Source organism: Sminthopsis crassicaudata, chromosome 4 (genome assembly GCF_048593235.1).
Source record: "Sminthopsis crassicaudata isolate SCR6 chromosome 4, ASM4859323v1, whole genome shotgun sequence".
In the NCBI taxonomy this organism is placed as follows: Eukaryota; Metazoa; Chordata; class Mammalia; order Dasyuromorphia; family Dasyuridae; genus Sminthopsis; species Sminthopsis crassicaudata.
Window position 1 is genome coordinate 183,168,686 of NC_133620.1, and position 18,121 is coordinate 183,186,806.

At 30.7% G+C, this 18,121-nt stretch overlaps 1 protein-coding gene across 11 annotated transcripts in view; it reads left to right on the forward strand.

The window, feature by feature from the left end:
- The window catches only part of FAM184A (family with sequence similarity 184 member A), a 111,332-nt gene extending 93,952 nt beyond the window's left edge, over nucleotides 1-17,380 (forward strand). For 2 of the 11 annotated variants that reach the window (XM_074309990.1, XM_074309998.1), the window contains 6 exons: nucleotides 383-567; nucleotides 1,016-1,162; nucleotides 8,973-9,090; nucleotides 10,920-11,024; nucleotides 14,981-15,183; nucleotides 16,997-17,379. In XM_074309990.1, the coding sequence (XP_074166091.1) occupies nucleotides 383-567; nucleotides 1,016-1,162; nucleotides 8,973-9,090; nucleotides 10,920-11,024; nucleotides 14,981-15,183; nucleotides 16,997-17,078 (840 nt within the window). In that variant the 3' untranslated portion in view covers nucleotides 17,079-17,379. Of the gene's footprint in view, nucleotides 1-382; nucleotides 568-1,015; nucleotides 1,163-5,703; nucleotides 9,091-10,919; nucleotides 11,025-12,682; nucleotides 12,825-14,980; nucleotides 15,184-16,299; nucleotides 16,395-16,996 lie in introns of those variants that run through there. The other 9 variants (XR_012489221.1, XM_074309994.1, XM_074309997.1 and 6 more) reach the window with 9 other exon arrangements.
- Nucleotides 17,381-18,121: the final 741 nt, after the last annotated feature.

Consider the following 18,121-nt stretch of genomic DNA (forward strand, 5'->3'; position numbering starts at 1 on the left):
AGAGTTGATTAGTGGAGAGATTTTTTTGGAAACATAATTTGAGGAATTGATAGCAATCCGACTGATAGCAGTAAGGAAAGGATAGAAGAAACCGTTTGAGGAATGATATTGGAAGTATTTATACCAAGACTTTCATAGTAGTTAAGTACTACATTTTAACTAGGACCTAAAGTAAGTAAATGATAGCAGTGGAAGATAAGGCTGGAAGGGTAACTTTAGACTAAATCATGAAAGATCTTAAATGCTTATTGTATAAGTGAGATTGATTTGTGCTTTGGAACCCCTATATCTAAATTTATACATGTGACCCAAATCTGTCTCCTCACGTACAAACAGATTTGCTAATGTATTAAAACATTTAAGAATTCTTTTACTTTGACAGGATGAGGAATATATGTGTCGCCTATCAGATCTACAAGAGGAACTAAGGCACAGAGAACACCATATATCTGAATTAGATAAGGAGATACAGCATCTTCATGATAGTATAAGTGCTTTAACCAAAGAGTTGGAGTTTAAGGGAAAAGAAATTCTCAGAATACGCAGTGAATCAAACCAGCAAATAAGGTATTATCTTTTTCTACACTATAATATTTTTCTCATTTTAAAAAATGGGTGTATACTAATGCGATTTGATATGAGAAATTATCATGTGGTAAAGTTAGGCTGTTTTTATATCTTAAAATGCCAAGGTGCCATCTTCTTAAGGAGTTGAAAGTTATTTTTCATTATGTGTTGTCAATAGTGGTACAAATAACATATGAAATACTTATAGCTTAATTAGCATATTTTCATAAATTTTGCAAGGTTAATATGATGAACTAAACATTTTTAAAAATGTTTTTTAAAAGTATTAAAGGACACAGCTAGAAGATCAGAGAAGTAAGTAGCATAATACAGCTTATGTTTATAAAATTTTCCATGTATATAGCCATTTCAAATCTGGCAGAATACAGTAAAATAAAAACTGACTTATAAATAACTTTTTCTTAACAAAAAAAAATAAATTAAACAGGTTGCATGAGCAAGATTTTAACAAGAAACTTGAAAAAGAGCTGGATGTCATGACAGCAGACCACCTCAGAGAGAAAAATATCTTGCGGGCAGATTTTAATAAGACTAACGAGCTACTCAAGGAAATAAATTCAGCTTTACAAATTTCGTAAGTTTCATTATATTAAGCAAAATTCATATATAGTTAAGTTTAAGTAAAGAGACATATCTGACAGACTAGCTATTAATATTTTTACTATAGTTTAGAGATAACGAAAAGTTCTTATAAAATGTATCTTACACATAACTATTTCAGTGTGATAGATTTCTTAATTAGGATAAAGCTATAAGCCAGTTGAATTATTATGTCCTTCTTTACTATGATTGCACATACACTAAGGAAATATTTAAACAAATTGCACATATACTAAGAAAATATTTGAAACATTACTGTTAGGACAATAGCTATCTTAAGAATTTACCTCAAAAGAATTAAATAATAAATTCCAAGGGGAAAATTATATCTAATTTTTATTAAAATACACAAAAATATTTTAAAATAATTTTTGAATAAAATTCAAAAGAGCTCAGCTTTTCAAATTAGGCCAACAGAACTGCTTTTCATAGATGACAAAGTTATACCCACCAACACCATCTAAGACTGCCTATGCAGTAGAATATATTCAATAAGAATGTGCTTTAATTATAAAAGCTTATTTGGAGGAGAGAGAGGAGAGAAAACAAATCAATGTGATCTTTGTCTCAAAGGAAAAAGGAAAAAAATCTTAATTCTATAATTCAGTAAATATACATGAATTATTAACATGAAAGAATCCCATTTAAAAAAAAACAGGTAGATTACTTATGAGAAAAAGTAGACTTTATTGATCATGTCTTATTATTTTGTCAGTTTGATCTACCCAGAACACAGTAAGAAATCAAGAAACTACTTCACCTAAAGAAACAAAATTTTTCTTACCACAAGAATAATGTATATGTCTTTTCTACTTAAACTGTAAATTTAAGGGGTAAGAATTATCTAAATCTTGTATTGTTTTACTTTTTTTTTTTTTTCTTGCTATGGCAATTGGGGTGTTAAGTGACTTGTCCAGGGTCACATAACTAGAAAATGTTAAGCATCAGAGGCTAGATTTGAACTCAGGTCCTCCTGACTTAAGGGCTGGTGTTCTATCCACTATGCCATCTAGCTACCTCTGGTTGCTTTTTTTTTTTTCTTTTTTTAATGATGTGGGTATTAGATTAATATGAGATGAAATCTCAACTTTAAGTACAAATAGTTGGATGATAAAGCCAAATAAATATGAAGTAGGTATTTTTTATATTTGCTTAAATTGGCTGAGTAGTTTTTTTAATATCTATCTTGATCCTTGACTAATAAGTCATTTATTGGGAGTGGAGGCTTGGATTTTTGTTTTTATTAACCTACAAACTGGTTCAAATAACTGAAGCATTATGATTATTTCTCAAGAAGTTTCTTTCGAACTGTTGAATATTTCTGGGCAATGGTCTGAAATGTTTGATTTTAGACTGTCTTGGATTGAAATTGATGATAGAAATTAATCTTTTTTAGTGTTCACTTATAAATAGTGGTGGCACATAGAGGAAATAAATGAGCTATACAATCTTTTACATTTAAATTTTATTTAATTAGTAAAGCTCTATTTCTTACCTTCCCATGCCCCCATTAAAAAACAAAAACAAACAAACTTCTACACTGGCCATATTTAAAACATATTTTTCTACCTGCACCCTAAGTCCATCATCTCTCTGTTAGGCAGTGGGATGATGAATGTATTGGTCCTCTAGAATCAGGTTTCATGAAGTTCTTAAGAGATCTAACCAATGCAGAAACTATAGAGTCTAAATTAACCTGTCTCTGAGAACTTACTATAAAATTAGATGCTCTTTAGAAGCACTGGAACTAATTCATCTCAGAGATGATTCTGGAGCAGCTTCCATTTTCTGATACCTACCCTTGTTCAAGGTATAGTGAATCTCAGAGATTTCATTGTTAACTCCAGGTTAGGCTGGCCATAAGCTTAAAGGCTAGCCAAAACAATGTTTTTAAAAATGCTAGCAATTTTCTACTTTCTTTAGAATGATTATTAATTACACTTAATACCTAGGTCTTTCCCATCCCCTAGGAAACTGTAATTCTCTACATTATAGAGCATAATAGTTACAGATCTACATTGGTACAAGAGATTTTTCTTACCAAAGTTCTCTATACCAATAAAATCATAGTTTGAAACTAATAAATAGAAATTCATTAGGGCCGTGTTTTAAGTTTTCCCCCACATCCTCAAGATAGTCTTTCAGCTTTGTGGGAATTTGATTCTCTTAAATGACATTATATGAGGTTTTATTCTTCAATGGGAAATATATTTAAATTTATTTATTATATAAGTATTATACAATTATATTTAACTTATATATTATACATTGTATGTATATCATTATATATATATAGTATAATATTGTATATATTGTCTAAATTTATTTAAATCAAAAAATAAATTTAAAGAATTAATGAGTGGGACAACTAGGTGGCACAGTGGCTAGAGCACCAGCCCTGAAGTCAGGAGGACTTTTGTTCAAATCTGAGCCTCAGACATTTAACACTTCCTAGCTATGTGACCGTGGGCAAGTCACTTAACCCAATTGCCGCAGCAAAAAAAAAAAAAAAAAAAAAAAGAACCAATGAGCTAAAGATATTTAAATGACCAGGAAAAAGTGTCTCTACATAAAAGGTCTTAACAAAATGAAGAAATATATAATCTTTGGAAGGTTTGAAAAATGTACTAGTGTTACAAATATTATTTACACATACATACATACACATACATAGGCTGACCTTGTCAGGCCCCAAACAAAACAAAATCTTATAATCCCTTTCATTTAGCAAGAACAGTGAAAACAAAGTTCAGCTTCTAAACTTTGGAGTAAGCTTTCTCTGACTAGATAAATCAGCTAATCCCTAACTAGATGGCAATTCTCACTACTAAACTAGGTATTATATAGTAATTACTGTACCTTTTGTGGTTATTGTTTGCATTTTGGGTGAAGACGCCTTCCAAAAGTTTCCACCAGGATACTGACCACTAGAGAACAAATTTAGCATAAGGACCACAAGAAATGGACAAAAAAAAGGAAAGACTGACTCTAAAAAGTATTTTTGATGTGATAGAATTCAAGGGACAGGAAAGACGCATAGCATGCTAAGAATCACATAATCTTTAGATGGCCTACAAAGAATTTGACTTCTTAATGTTCCATCATTGGTGACCACTAAGTGACAATAGGAAAGGGACTAGGTTTCATACATTTAAAATATATGCAAGAAGACATAATGAATAAGAGGATAGCTAATGTTCTTCTTGGGAGACAAATAAAAAATGTTGATGTTTTTATGCACCCAAAGCCAAAAAGAAGTACAATTTCTTAGGACATTTGATAATCTTGCTGTGGAATGATTTCAAATCTAGGCAAACAAAACACTATGAAAAGGATTCCAGCTTTTGCACCAGTACCTAATTGCAGAAGACAAAAAAGTATAAAAGTACATCTGGATTTATTTATTATTTATTTATTTTAAAAGTATTTTCCGTAAAACAAAATATAATGTAAGAAAATATGATAAGGGAACAGGTATGCTTTTGCAGATAATTTTCTATAGTAAATCACAGATTTACTGTCATACAACTAACAGAAATATATAAAATGCCTAGAGTATATCTGTTTAAGGCTTTTTAAGGATTTTATTTAGTAGAACAAAATTCAGCTTAGATGTAACTCTCAAATAATGTGTATCCCATGCTTATGTTATATTAGTTTATGATTTTATAATAGATACAATCATAGGTATGTCTTTATTCAGGAATCTATTGAATAATAGCAGATAAAGGTATGCACCAATTTAAAATCTCATAGAAAATGTCCTGCTTGGCATACAAACAAGATTCCTTATTAACTGTAAGATTCTCCAGTTATACTCACAGACACGTAATTATTAATTGCATCAAACCCAGGAATACTATCAAGCCTTCTTGATGAAATGTATCTTTTAGTAGGTCAGTTTTGGAAGAGGCAATATACTATAATGAACAGAGAAAGCTAACCTCAGAGAAAGACTTTGTTCAAGTCCCACTTCTAACACATATTTGTTCTGTGACACTGGGCAAACCACTTAATCTCTTAGTGTCCCCAGTAAACACTCTCGAACTATAAGTTACAGAATAGTTAGAGGAAGTTTCATTACCAGGAGGTCCTAATACTAGTAAAAACAAAAAAAACTTCCTTCCTCCTCCTAAAAAAGAATAAATGTTAACCACTTACAATGTGGAGAAAGTTGATAAAAATATATTTCCTAGATTATAATATATAGCTCATACATACAGCCCATTAAGTTAGTGTGTATTAATGTGTATATTATATATCTATTTCATATAATAAGTATTTTTATCTACAATTAAAGTTTATGCTGATAGTAAATATCAAGTACAGACAAACTGCTCAAAGTAATATTTTCAAAATGATGGCAGAATCTTAATGTTTCCTATAATTATTAGCCATATTAAATGCTTGATGTCCTATATAATTAAAATTATATATATTTAATTTTGACATGAAATAAGATATTGATAATGATTTCTGCTAACCCAAATCATTCATATTTCTTTTGATCTTCAGGGAAGAAGAAATTTTTATCTCTTTTGAAATTATGGCATTCCATATTCACAATCCTATTGCATCACTAGGAGAATGCTAATATCAAAGAGTTGGGCTTCTGCAGTAGGGAGCAACTTAGAACCATGGAAAGTCCTATGCAGTTTTTCCAATATGATTTAATTTGTCTTTTTATTTCTTTATTCTGAGAGGGTTCTTTGAGGGAAATTGAATCAGCATTTGTTTGTTTGTTTTTTTAATCATTAAAATGCCTTTTTTAACTACAAAGGATAATCATCAACAGGTGTAGCATATAACTGATGATGATATATATAAAAAAGAGTGTAATTCATTGGCATGAGATAAACAAGTCACATAACAAGAATGAGAAACAATGCCAGCTACATTGATAGCCTTAAGTATATTTTTTAAAAGGCTTCCAATATGGTTCCTTTATTGAGGACTTATAGAAGCATATAGATGAGGATTACATAAAAAAAGAAGACATATGCTTCTGATCTGATTTAGTAAAGAGGATGTTATTTCATCCACATCAATGTTATTTCAGATAAATCAGTCCCAATAATGTTAGAAATACTATTTAGGTAATTATAGTAATCATGAGGGAGACAAGTATTTTTAATCCCTAATTTTGTAACTATAAGAACACACTGTATTGAACCTGTTACTTTAGGCCAGAATATAAAATTTTCATGAGGACAATGGATGAAGAAAAAAAAGTTTTAATTCATAAAGTTGAATTTTTAAGTATGTGAAATAATATATACAAAGGATACTGATTCATGGAATAATAACAACTGATAAATGTGATAGTGTGTTTTGTTTTTGGCCTCATTTCATTCTAAATTTTTATCAGTAACTTGGATCAAAAATAAAGTATGCTTACAAAATTTGCAGTCAGTTTGTTTTTTAAATAACATTATTTTTATCAGTTTAGGAACTTTCTGACAGGATTTTCCAGATTATTTCTAAAATTCAAATGTTTGTATTCTTTTTAAAGAGATATCTACCAGCATTTAATTTTTGGAGTCTCTCCTAGGATTAAAAAGAGATTTGTGTTTGCTTAATGAGATTCCAACAAAAGACCTAATGAGAAGGATCAGAAAGAAACATTCTCATTTTAAATTATTTTTATATTTAATTTTCATAAAGATCTTTCAGGGATACTTTTACATGTGCTTTTTTATCTTAATGTACTGAATTAAAATTTTAAAAGTAGGTCAGGATGATTTCAGGTGGGCATTGGTTAAAGGTGCTAAGGGTAAAACTTCTATACTTTTGCTGCTGGAATTCTGAAGACCTAATAAATGCTTGAGAAATGTTTACATGTCTATAGTACTGTGTCTGTGTTATCTTCTTTAATGTTTTCACATTTGTGCTTAAAAGTTATTAGGTGTTTCTCAATTTAATCAACTCACTTTCTTCCTTTAATAATTCAGTTATGTTATTGCTAATAAACTTAGGGCAATGCTTCTAAATTGATTTTGCATAGTAGACTGAGCTGATTGTAATGGTTTTTTCACTATCCTTAGAAATAAATAAGACTCCAAACTAATATATATCCATTTCACCACTGCCTCCTAAGTATTCTAGAAGGATTTCATGAAGCCCACTTTGTCATGTGGGTTGCTATTGTGATGAAGAATGTTAACACTGACATCTTCTGGCTCCAACAAGAATATACTGCATAGTCACTTGAATTTTGGTTAAAGTATCAGTGTAAAAAATGCTAAACATAGTTTTGCATGTGGATCTTGTCTAGGCTGCCCAGTACGTAGAAAGTGCTTTTGCTCTTTCTGCCCTATTCAGATGTTAAGAAGGCTTCACTGCATCTAATATAGGAAGCACCAAAATAAGCTTGCCTTAACTCAGGAAAAGGGGAGAACTGTTCCCCTGTGATTAGTCTTGCTCTACCCCACCACACTAGTGGTTCTAGTAGAACTACTAGCCAGAACTATTAGTTCTAACTACCTTTTCTAAATTCTTTTAAAAATACATGGTTAAATTCTGGTTGTTATAATTTTATTGATCTTAGTGGTTTTATAATTGACAGCAAGATAACTTCCAACTGAACCAAAATTAGAACTAGAATGGAGGCTATACTTTTTTCCAATCCAAAGTGGTTATAACTGGGATAATCCTCTCTTTATATACATTTAGGAGATTTTTTTCTCCCATCTTCAAAGGATTTTTGAACCTATGTATTAAAAGCAAACAAATGCAAACTTTAAGGTTCTATTAAAACAAGAGTGTTATTTCTTTCTAACTTTTCCCTTCTAGAAATATCCTCTTAAGTTCTATAGTCAACGTAATCAGGATTTGTCGGTTTCTTCTATGCATGTGTGTGTCTATATCTGTGTCTCCTTTCCTCACCCTTCTTCCATCTTTTCCTTGAATCTGTTAACATTTCTGCATTGCCTTTGCTCATAAAATAACCTCAATATCTTCTGTGGTTTCTTTTTATTATTATTGCTAATGCTGAGAATTGCCAGAATTGGGATGAATTTTATTTTGTCTGATCCCTGAAAAAAAACTATTATATTTCACACAGCATGGTTGATTTACATATAAAGCAATATGCTATTTATTCATACAATTTGAGAAATTAAAGTATCATTTGTGTATCTTTGTTTCTCGTTCTGTATCTGTTCCTTTTCTCAATACATGCTCTATCGAGTCTTTTTTTCAGGAGAGGTGGGGGGAATAGAGTCATTTGTGTCAAGAATTCTCAGTGAGGAATCTTCATTCACTAATGTTATGAGGCAGCTATGATGCAACTTCTGTAGTCTTAGAAAGTTGCTTGGAGACCTAAGATGCTGATTTCTTCAGAGTCAATAGCTAATATATGTCCAAATTAAAATTCCTGACTCCAAAAGCCAACTTATATAATCCAAATCTTATATAATGGTATTTTTTTAAATAGTTATCTCTGAAAGTATTCTCTTTTTTTAAAATATTAAACCCATATTTCTTAGGCCAGTCACACACACTCTTAACTACCCAATTGCTTTTGAGTTACTTAAAATAATTGTGTCAATACTGCTGATTTCACTACACAATACTTTAAGCTAAACATTTTGACGAAATTTTATGTTACTATTTTAACTCAGACCATTTTATACCTGAATAAACAAAAATATTAAACTAAAGTTTTTGAGGAAAATAAATGTTTTCTATTATTATCCAATTAGACTCTTTTGAAATTGTTGGTATTGCAAGGGAACTCACTTGTGTCAGCAGTAAACTAAAGATATTACTGTTTTCATAAAAAGACTAGAAGACATGGAAGAAAAATATATAAAGAGAGAGTCACGAACCGAAGATTTACAGATGATCGCAGACTTGAAAACCTTGCTTGCAGAGAGAGACCAAGTCATAAAGAAACTAATTGTAAGATATTCAGTGTTCTTTTTGGTTAAAATGTGATGTGAATTAACCTTCATGCCCAATATCTAAATGTAACTCCCTTAGTAGTTTTATTCCACTATTGAAAGTGAATGCTTATAACATATAATATGGCCAAGGGGGGAAAAAAACCTATAACAACTTTTAAAAATATCACAATTATGAATTAATATCTTGCTTATACTTAATTTGTTAAGGCTAACCAAGTGTTAGTTTTAAATGATAAGGTTTGCTTTCAGTCAGCAGGCATTAATGCTAAGGATAAATGAATTTCACAATGGTTGAGATTCACACAGGGAATCAGAAGGAAAATTTTATGAACTGACATAAATCAGGCATTATTTTTAAAGCTAGCACGTAGTTTTCTTTTGCAATGGAAATAGAAACTGAAAGCTAATTCACTAATTTTCTTATTGATCTTCTCTGCTGGGAATATGGAAAATTAACCATTGTATGAGAATACTTAGGCAGCATTTAGAAAAAGCCTGAACCCAGCACTGATTTATGGAGCTCTTTTGCCTTAAAATGTTCAGTTCAAATCATTCATAAAGCTCCATGTGAATGCAGAGGACTGCTACCCACAGAGTAGATAGGTACAAAGTTTAGACATATTACCTCCTTTCATGGAGCCTACAGTCTAGTGGAGGAGTTCTTGGAAAAGAGGGTCAGCTATTTGATATGAAGTTATACAAGTAAACTTATTTTGTGTAGTTGTCAGGGAAAAGGATTTAGACAAACTGGTCAAAGATATAATAAAGCACATATAGAGAAAGTACCAGGTCTGGAATCAGGAAGACTTCTCTTCCTAATTTCAAATATGGCTTCAGACACTTACTAGCTGGATGATACTGGGCAAGTCACTTAACCCTGTTTAACTCAGTTTCCTCATCTGTAAAATGAGCTGGAGAAGGAAATGGTAAACCACTCCAGTATCTTTGCCAAGAAAATACCTAATGGGTTCACAAAAAGTTAGTTATGTTTGAAACAACTGAACAATTCAGGTTATTGGAAAATGAATTGAGCTGCCTCATTAGATCATAGGATCATAGATTTAGGACTAAAATGAATCTTAAAGAGGTCATCTAGTTCAAACCTATTCTTTTATAAATTATGAGTTTGCCTGTTACCAAATGTATTTAAGCAGAGACAAAAAAAAAAAAAAAAAAGACCATTTTTGGAGGGAATCTGTGCATTAAACAGCTTGTTAAGACTAGAAAGGGGAAAGGGGGGAAGAGCTGAGAGCATCTAATCATAATGTTGTAGAGATCTAATTATGAAAACAGCATGAATTTTAGGTATAAAGAGCTTCCATAAACTATTTAGCCAGACCAATAGAAAACGGATAGATTGAAGTAAGAATACTTATTTTCAAGCCATGTAGAAGTAGGATTTTGAACAGTTTGGGGGAAAAAAGATTTATGAGTTGGGAAGCAGCAAATTTTAAAATTTAATTAGAGACTACTGTCTTAGTTTTGTCAGTAGCAACAGATTCTCCTTAAAAAATAGTGAATACAAGGGGCAGCTAGGTGGAGCAGTACATAGAGCAGCAGCCCTAAAGTCAGGAAGATCTGAGTTCTAATTTGGTCTCAGACACTTAACACTTCCTAGCTGTGTGACCCTGGGAAAGTCACTTAACCCCAGTTGCCTCAGCAAAAAAAAAAAAAGAAAGAAAGAAAATAGTAGATATAATGTATAATAAGCATTTATAAATAATTTTTATTTTAAACTACAAATAGCTGATATTAAAATTTTAAAAAATAGATATTTAAATTATTTTGATAGTATTCTAAAATATCAATATTTCTTGTTCCTAGGATGATAATAAATTTTACCAACTGGAATTAGTCAATCGAGAAACTAACTTCAATAAAATGTTCAATGCAAATCCTACTGTTGGTGTTATTAACCCTCTTGTGAAGGTATGTTTAAATATTGTTAAGAGAGAATATGTTATATAAATTTGACTGATAAATAGAAAGTTACTGCAAGGAGTGTTAATAAGATTAAACTTGCCACAAAAGAAAACCAGTCTCATTTTTTTTTTACCTTTCAAATAATGTAGAGCCAAATCTATTCATTTTTATCTACATCCACTTTCAAAATTTGACTAATAGCAGCTTTAATCCATTATGCAATAATATTGTTTCATTAGTTTCCACAGACAAGGAAACTTCACTACCAACCTACTAATTGAAGCTTTTATACTTACTTAGATTAATCCTTAACAGAATTCAATCTGTCATCCAGATAATACTCAAAGACTTTCCATCATGATGAAACCTGCCAGAGCCTATACTCTATTGATATAGCTTTTGAGAACTAAGAGTCTCATGCCACAATGAGATATATTTTTGTTTAGTTATTTTAGTCATGTCCATCTCTTCATGAGCCCATTTGGGATTTTTTTGGCATAGATACTGGAGTCGTTTGGCATTTCCTTCTCCAGTTGGTTTTATAGATGAAGAATTGAGGCAAATGGAGTTAAGTGGCTTGCTCAGAGTCATATAGCTAGCAAATGTCTGAGGAAGATGTCTTCCTGACTTGAAGCCCAGTACTCTTATCTTCCACACCACCTAGCTGCCCCATAATGAGATATTAGCTTGACTTTGAAGAGAAATGAGTAATTGATATTTCTAAATACTTTAAGAATTTTTAAACTCATTTTATTGCTTCTATTTCTAAAAAGAAACCTCTTGAGATAGTCTCTTAACATTTTCCTCACCTATCCATATTTATTTAGCCCTATTCTAATGTTTCACAGTGGCTTGAAAGGTTATCCTGGGTTCTCAAAGATTATCTTAGGCAACATAAACTCTCTCAGATTTAACTAAACTGAAATTAGGTTTCAGATCTGGATTCAGTGATGGATTGCCCAAGAATGAGCCTAGTTAAATTTGAAGAAGCTTATTAGTAGCTTAGTCACAGAATGCTTAACTTTTCATCTGAAGCAGCTCTCAAAAATGTATTATTTGGGGTCAGCTAGATAACACAATGGATAAAACACTGGCCCTGGAATCGAGAGGATCTGAGTTCAAATGTGAATTCATATACTTACTAGCTGTATGACCCCCTAGGCAAATCATTTAATCTCAATTGCTCCACAGGGGGGAAAAATAATAATAATTAGTAACTTATAAAAATATTCTGCAATAGGGAAAGAAGTACCCATCTTGATATAATTATGGGTCCTTGAAGTAAGTTATGATCTTCTGAGGAAGTTAATAAGGTATTTCTAAACCCCAGATATTCTTCAACTCTTCATAACCTAAAGCTTCTGATAAACAATGAGAGCATTTTATCAGAACATGTACTTCTGTGATAGATGTAAACTTTCAGAGGTGGAATGAAGTAAAATGTTTAAGCTTTCCCTCAGCTATGATACTTTGTTGCATATGTGTTATGATCTTTGATTCAATTGTTCTCTAGTCGCATAGAACTTGATAAGTAAATTAAGTTGATAAGGATCACATATACATAGAATCATGCGCCATATATAATACAGTACCTAATTGTAATGCCCCATGCATAGTATATATTTGATGACTGATGAATATCAAATGTTTATCAATTTTGACAGCATTTACGTAATGATAATATATGTGGAGACAGAACAATGTAAGTAACAAAAGGACTAAAAAAAACAAGAATGATAAAATCTATTTATATTTGCATCTAATGTGAATAATATTGGCTACTATTAATAAAGATCCATGGTTGTCAGCCTGTAGACTGAGTACTCTTTCTATAAGATTGTTACATAGAGTCCATCTCATTAAATTACAGCAAATGAAAGAAGTAGGAAAAAGATGCTTTCTATAGATTGAATGATGTCTCATTCTATGTATTATTATTTTTCAAATATATATATAGGTGTTATAAAAATACAAATTCATGTAAAGTTATTTCCAAATTCAGACATTTTATGAAATCATGTCTCTCTAGAATGAATGAATGGCCATTGGCATAACTGCAATAAGGTGGGGATCCTTGATATTTTATTTATACTAAAAAGATATTTTATATGCAAAGAGTTTAGACCATTAACATAGATGATATTTTTAAATTTTATTAAAATTCTAACTTAGTAGCTTAGCCATGGGTTTGGCCAGTGGGTTTCCTCCAGTCTTTCAGCCCAGAACACTATATAAATTTTTCATGACTTAGGGCTGTAGTTTGCAACACATATATAACTTCATTCCTACCAGCTCTCCATCATTCTCTTTGATAAGACAAATTATCCCAAAATTCAAATTTACATGTTTCATAAGTTAAGGTCACTAACATTTAGCTATCAGGAATTATTAAATTGAGATAAGCTTTCAGAGTCAAGTAAAGAAGATGAGGAAGGTAGATTTTCATGGGATGGGATTCTACACCTTATATTTAATTTAACTGAGAACAAATTTATAACCAGTACTTTATTCAGTGATCCCCAAAATCTGAAATACAGAAAAATACATGTTAAAGGTTTTTATTATACCACTTGGTGTTTGGCATAACACTTGAGTTTTTATTTTAACAACAACAAAAAAAATGCTACCTTTGTTGTTTTGTGTCTAAATTATGTGTTTTCTAAATTTATATCATTCAATGACTTCAAATGTAGAGAAAGATGTCTAAGTAGTTGAAAACTATTACAATAAAATGAAAAGAGTAGATGCTTACATCTTTTTAAATAGTTCATTAGGACATCTCATTTTAACATGAAATTACAAATAATTTCCTATGTCAGATTCTTAGAAACTATTCTACAACTTATAATTATTGTATTTTGATAATATTGTAAATAATATTTTAAAATATTGTATTTTAATAATCCTCATTGATTCTAATGATGAAAGTAAAAGACGGCTACATCAATCCAAATATAGGATATAATCTTGATTAGGGAAATGTGGAACAGTCTAGAGGGAATTAAACAACACGAGTTATTAGTCACAGGTCTTATACAGGCTGGAGGAAGGGAAATGAGGCTGAAGCCCATCGTCAGACTAATTTAGGACTTGCTTCAGAATCATAATGGTTTTAGTGTTGTATTATTTTCATATTGATAGATAGTGGGGAACCAAGCTCTCATTTTCACTGAGAATTTCAAAGATTCCTGCAGAATGAAGACTGAAATAAATATAGATTGACTGTGGATTCTCTAGCCTACAGGGTTTTTAAAAAGTTCTCTACAAATTAATGTCATTATTAATTACTAAATTAGATCTAATTAGGCAAATTTAATTGCTTGTCTTCATGAATACTTTTCACTGAATTTGAAAGTATGATCATAACTCAGCCACTTGTCTTGAGTGGAAATAAAGAATTTCTTAGTTTTTCCAATTAAATTTATCTGTACAGAAGTACGTAGGTGCTCCGATCAAACCCATTCTTCGTGGGTTACAGTGAATCTATGTCTCAAAGCAAATGGCTTGAAGCATTTTCTTATTCCACATTTTTTTGAACCAAAGACTTCTTTGGATAGCTGACTAAATTTCAAGGACTCCATTCCTTTAAATGTTATATATGATTGTCCTTTCCCCTGATATTTATTTAGTCAGTACCCTTTAATATAATGGTATCTCTATTTCCTTTTGTTTCCTGTTTTACTTCTAATATTCTTTCCCCCAGAATATGCTTTCCCCTCTCCTTAATTCTCCTTACTATTTCTTCTGAATTTATAATATTTCTTTTCTGGATATGAGGATTCCAAAGAGATTGTTAGAGAAAACTTCCAAGAATTTCCCATAGTGCTTAACACTAATTTGAACACCCCAGTTTAAGATGAAATTACCAAAATACTCTCATGAAAATTTCTTAAATTACTTCCATATTTCTCATCTGTCCTGATTATAAGGACTTTCCTCATACTGTGTTGTTTTTAATGCAGCAAAAGAAGAAGAATGATAAATCAACAAACAGGTTTGTGAGTGTTCCCAATTTAAGTGTTCTGGAACCTAGTGGAGTGGGCAATGGACATCCTAACCGCCTGGATCCTATTCCTAATTCACCCATCCATGATATTGAGTTCAACAGCAGCAAACCACTTCCACAGACAGTCATACCATCCAAAGAACCCAAGACATTTTTGAGGTGAGCATTGCCTCACCAGTGGGTTTTTTTTTTTTTTTTAAACTTAAGAAACTTGTCTGTTTAGTAACAGAAATTCACTAGCATAAGAATAACTTAGGAATACCAATATTTCTGTGAAATTCTATTTTATAGCCTCTTTTATGGTACTTTTTTCTTGTTTAAATTATATTTCCTAAGTGACTTTTAAATTATGGGTCAATTTCCTAAAAGCTTACTGAGAGTTTAGTATAATTCTTTTTTTTTTTTTTTATTCATTTTTCCAAATTATCCCCTCCCTCCCTCCACTCCCTCCCCCCGATGGCAGGTAATCCCATACATCTTACATGTGTTACAATATAACCTAGATACAATATATGTGTGTAAATACCATTTTCTTGTTGCACATTAATTATTAGCTTCCGAAGGTATAAGTAGACAGTAGTTTAGTATAATTCTTAAGCTCCAAGTATTTTCTATCAACTTTATAATTGTATTACCAGTTGCCTTTAATAGTTCATTTTTAATGCAAAATTTTTTTCAGTTTAATTTTTACAGTTCTTACATGACACTTTTCAATGTTATGAAAGAATTTTCTTTTTTTCTATTGTTCTTATATATTGGACTTCAGAAGTTTATTAGTTTATGTATATTGCCAAAATAGGAAACATAGAAACTCCGGAAAATTAATGCAGGATAACTTAGGATAAAATATCATCACTCAGATGTCTACAGAAAAAAAAAAACAAACTTACAGTTCATGATTATATATCATATAATTTAATGAATTGTGAAAGAAATTGAAGTTTTTAGACCTTAGATGATTTAAACTTGGATATACTGCCAGGGTTTTGTATTTGCTTAATAAATGATTGAGCTTTGTTACTTTTAATTTATTTGGCCCCTTCTGTTAGCAAATCTATTCACTGTCATTAGACACTGAATAATAATTGTAGATTCTCAAAGGTGGATATTTAAACTGGTTTCAAATGAATAATTAACCATATGGTTAGTGATAGGTGCTTTAAAATAGAAGAATAAAGAATCATGAATAAAAAAAAAACATTCTAATTTATGTTAATGTATATTCTGTTAAATATTTTGTGTTGCTTATTTTTCCCTGTGCATGAGTATGTTCAGGAATCAGTAAGATGCATGTGCATGAGCTCATGGATTATGACTACTGGAGTTTCCATTACAAATTGTTGCGTGACTTATAATTTCCCCAAAAGACGGTAGGGATTCTTTTGTTTTATTGAATAGCTCCTTAAGGCTTTAATTAGTATTATGTTTCTTATTAACCATTTTTTCTACTTATCATCATAATAATTATTATTGGAGAATTTTGAGAAGAAAGTAAACTGGTTTTAAGCACACCATTTTTTAAGAAGTTTACATGAAACTACAAAATATTTGTGAAATATCAGCACACTCTGAAGTTCATTTACTAGATGAAATATATAAGCAATATTTAAAAGAATTTTAAGGAATGCCTTTTCAGATTCAGAAAATCAAACTAAAAATAAGTGGGAAAGCTTAAAAGAATATACTTATGGTATATCCTCTCATATAGCTTTTCTATAAATAATAAATAAATAAATAAATGATTTGACATCTTATTTTTCCATTGTATTAATTAATTTTATACATTGGCTCTTTAATTACTCTCATCTGAGCTGCTGATGCACTTCAGTAGAGTGGATCTTGTAAAATGCTCAAAACATAGCTTCTGATATGGAGAATCAGTTAAATTTTATATTATTATCCTTCTTCTCAATTTGTTTTGTATGAAAGCTTAATATTGTGTTTAATTTCTTTCTTTTTTTTAATGAATTAGCCCTCCTCAGAGTGAAGCTTCACCAGTGGCTTCTTCAGATCCCCAACGTCAGGAATGGTTTGCCCGGTACTTCACATTCTGAGAGAATTATTTTGAATACAGTATTGTGTGGACTGTTAATAAGAGCATGACTTTATTACAAATTATTATATGAACAGGCTTTCCTATAACATGATGAACACTGTGAATGAGAAAGTATTTGTCTCTCCAATTTGAAAATATGCTATATTTCCTGTGATATTTGTTTAAATCACTCTACAAGGTACTACATTATGTGTGTAATTATATGTTATTTTTATTTTAAATGGAAGTCTTTAACCTTTGTAATTACTGCATAATAAATTTTGTTAGAACAAGCCTGATCCTTCTCATTTATTTCTAGTAATTTTTATATAGTTGCAAATTTCAGGTTAGATTTTTCCAAAAAAATCCATTTTTTTCCATTTTACAACATGATGCAGTGTATCAAGAGTGTTATACTTCAATCATTATGCTAAAAGCAGGTTAAGGAAATTTATAGTCTATATTCTATTGTCATGTGTAACTTACACTTAACTGAATTCTCTAACCCATTTCCTTCTGGAACTAAATATAAGTTATCCTTTTTTCACAAAACTGTTTTTCAAAAACTTAGCTTCAAAAAAAAATATTTTTTGGTTTTTGAAATTCTTAACATAAACACCAAAGAAAATGAAAAAATATTAGAATTTTTAATATAACTGGTGAACTTTGATAAAAATTTAATTGAAATGCTGTTGGAGCGTTTTCAGTTTTGGTTTTCACTAAAAAAAAAAAAAAAAAAAAAACATAGTGGCTTTTGATCAGTTACATTCCTCAATGCATTTTATTCCTTAGGGGCAGATGTTTTGTCTTTCCATCCTCATATTCCAGAATTTTAGGACAGTTCTCCTTTTTGTGTGTTACTAAACAGATCATCATTAAAAGGCCATAATTTCTGAAAGGACATAGATAATGGCTTATTAAAACATTTCCCTAATGTCTAGCTCAATGTTCAACATGTTAGGAGAAAATTAATAAGTGTTTGTTAATATAAAATTCATCAGTCTTACAAGCATGTGAACTTCACATGTTCACATGTGTTCACATGTGAACTAAATCTCTTCC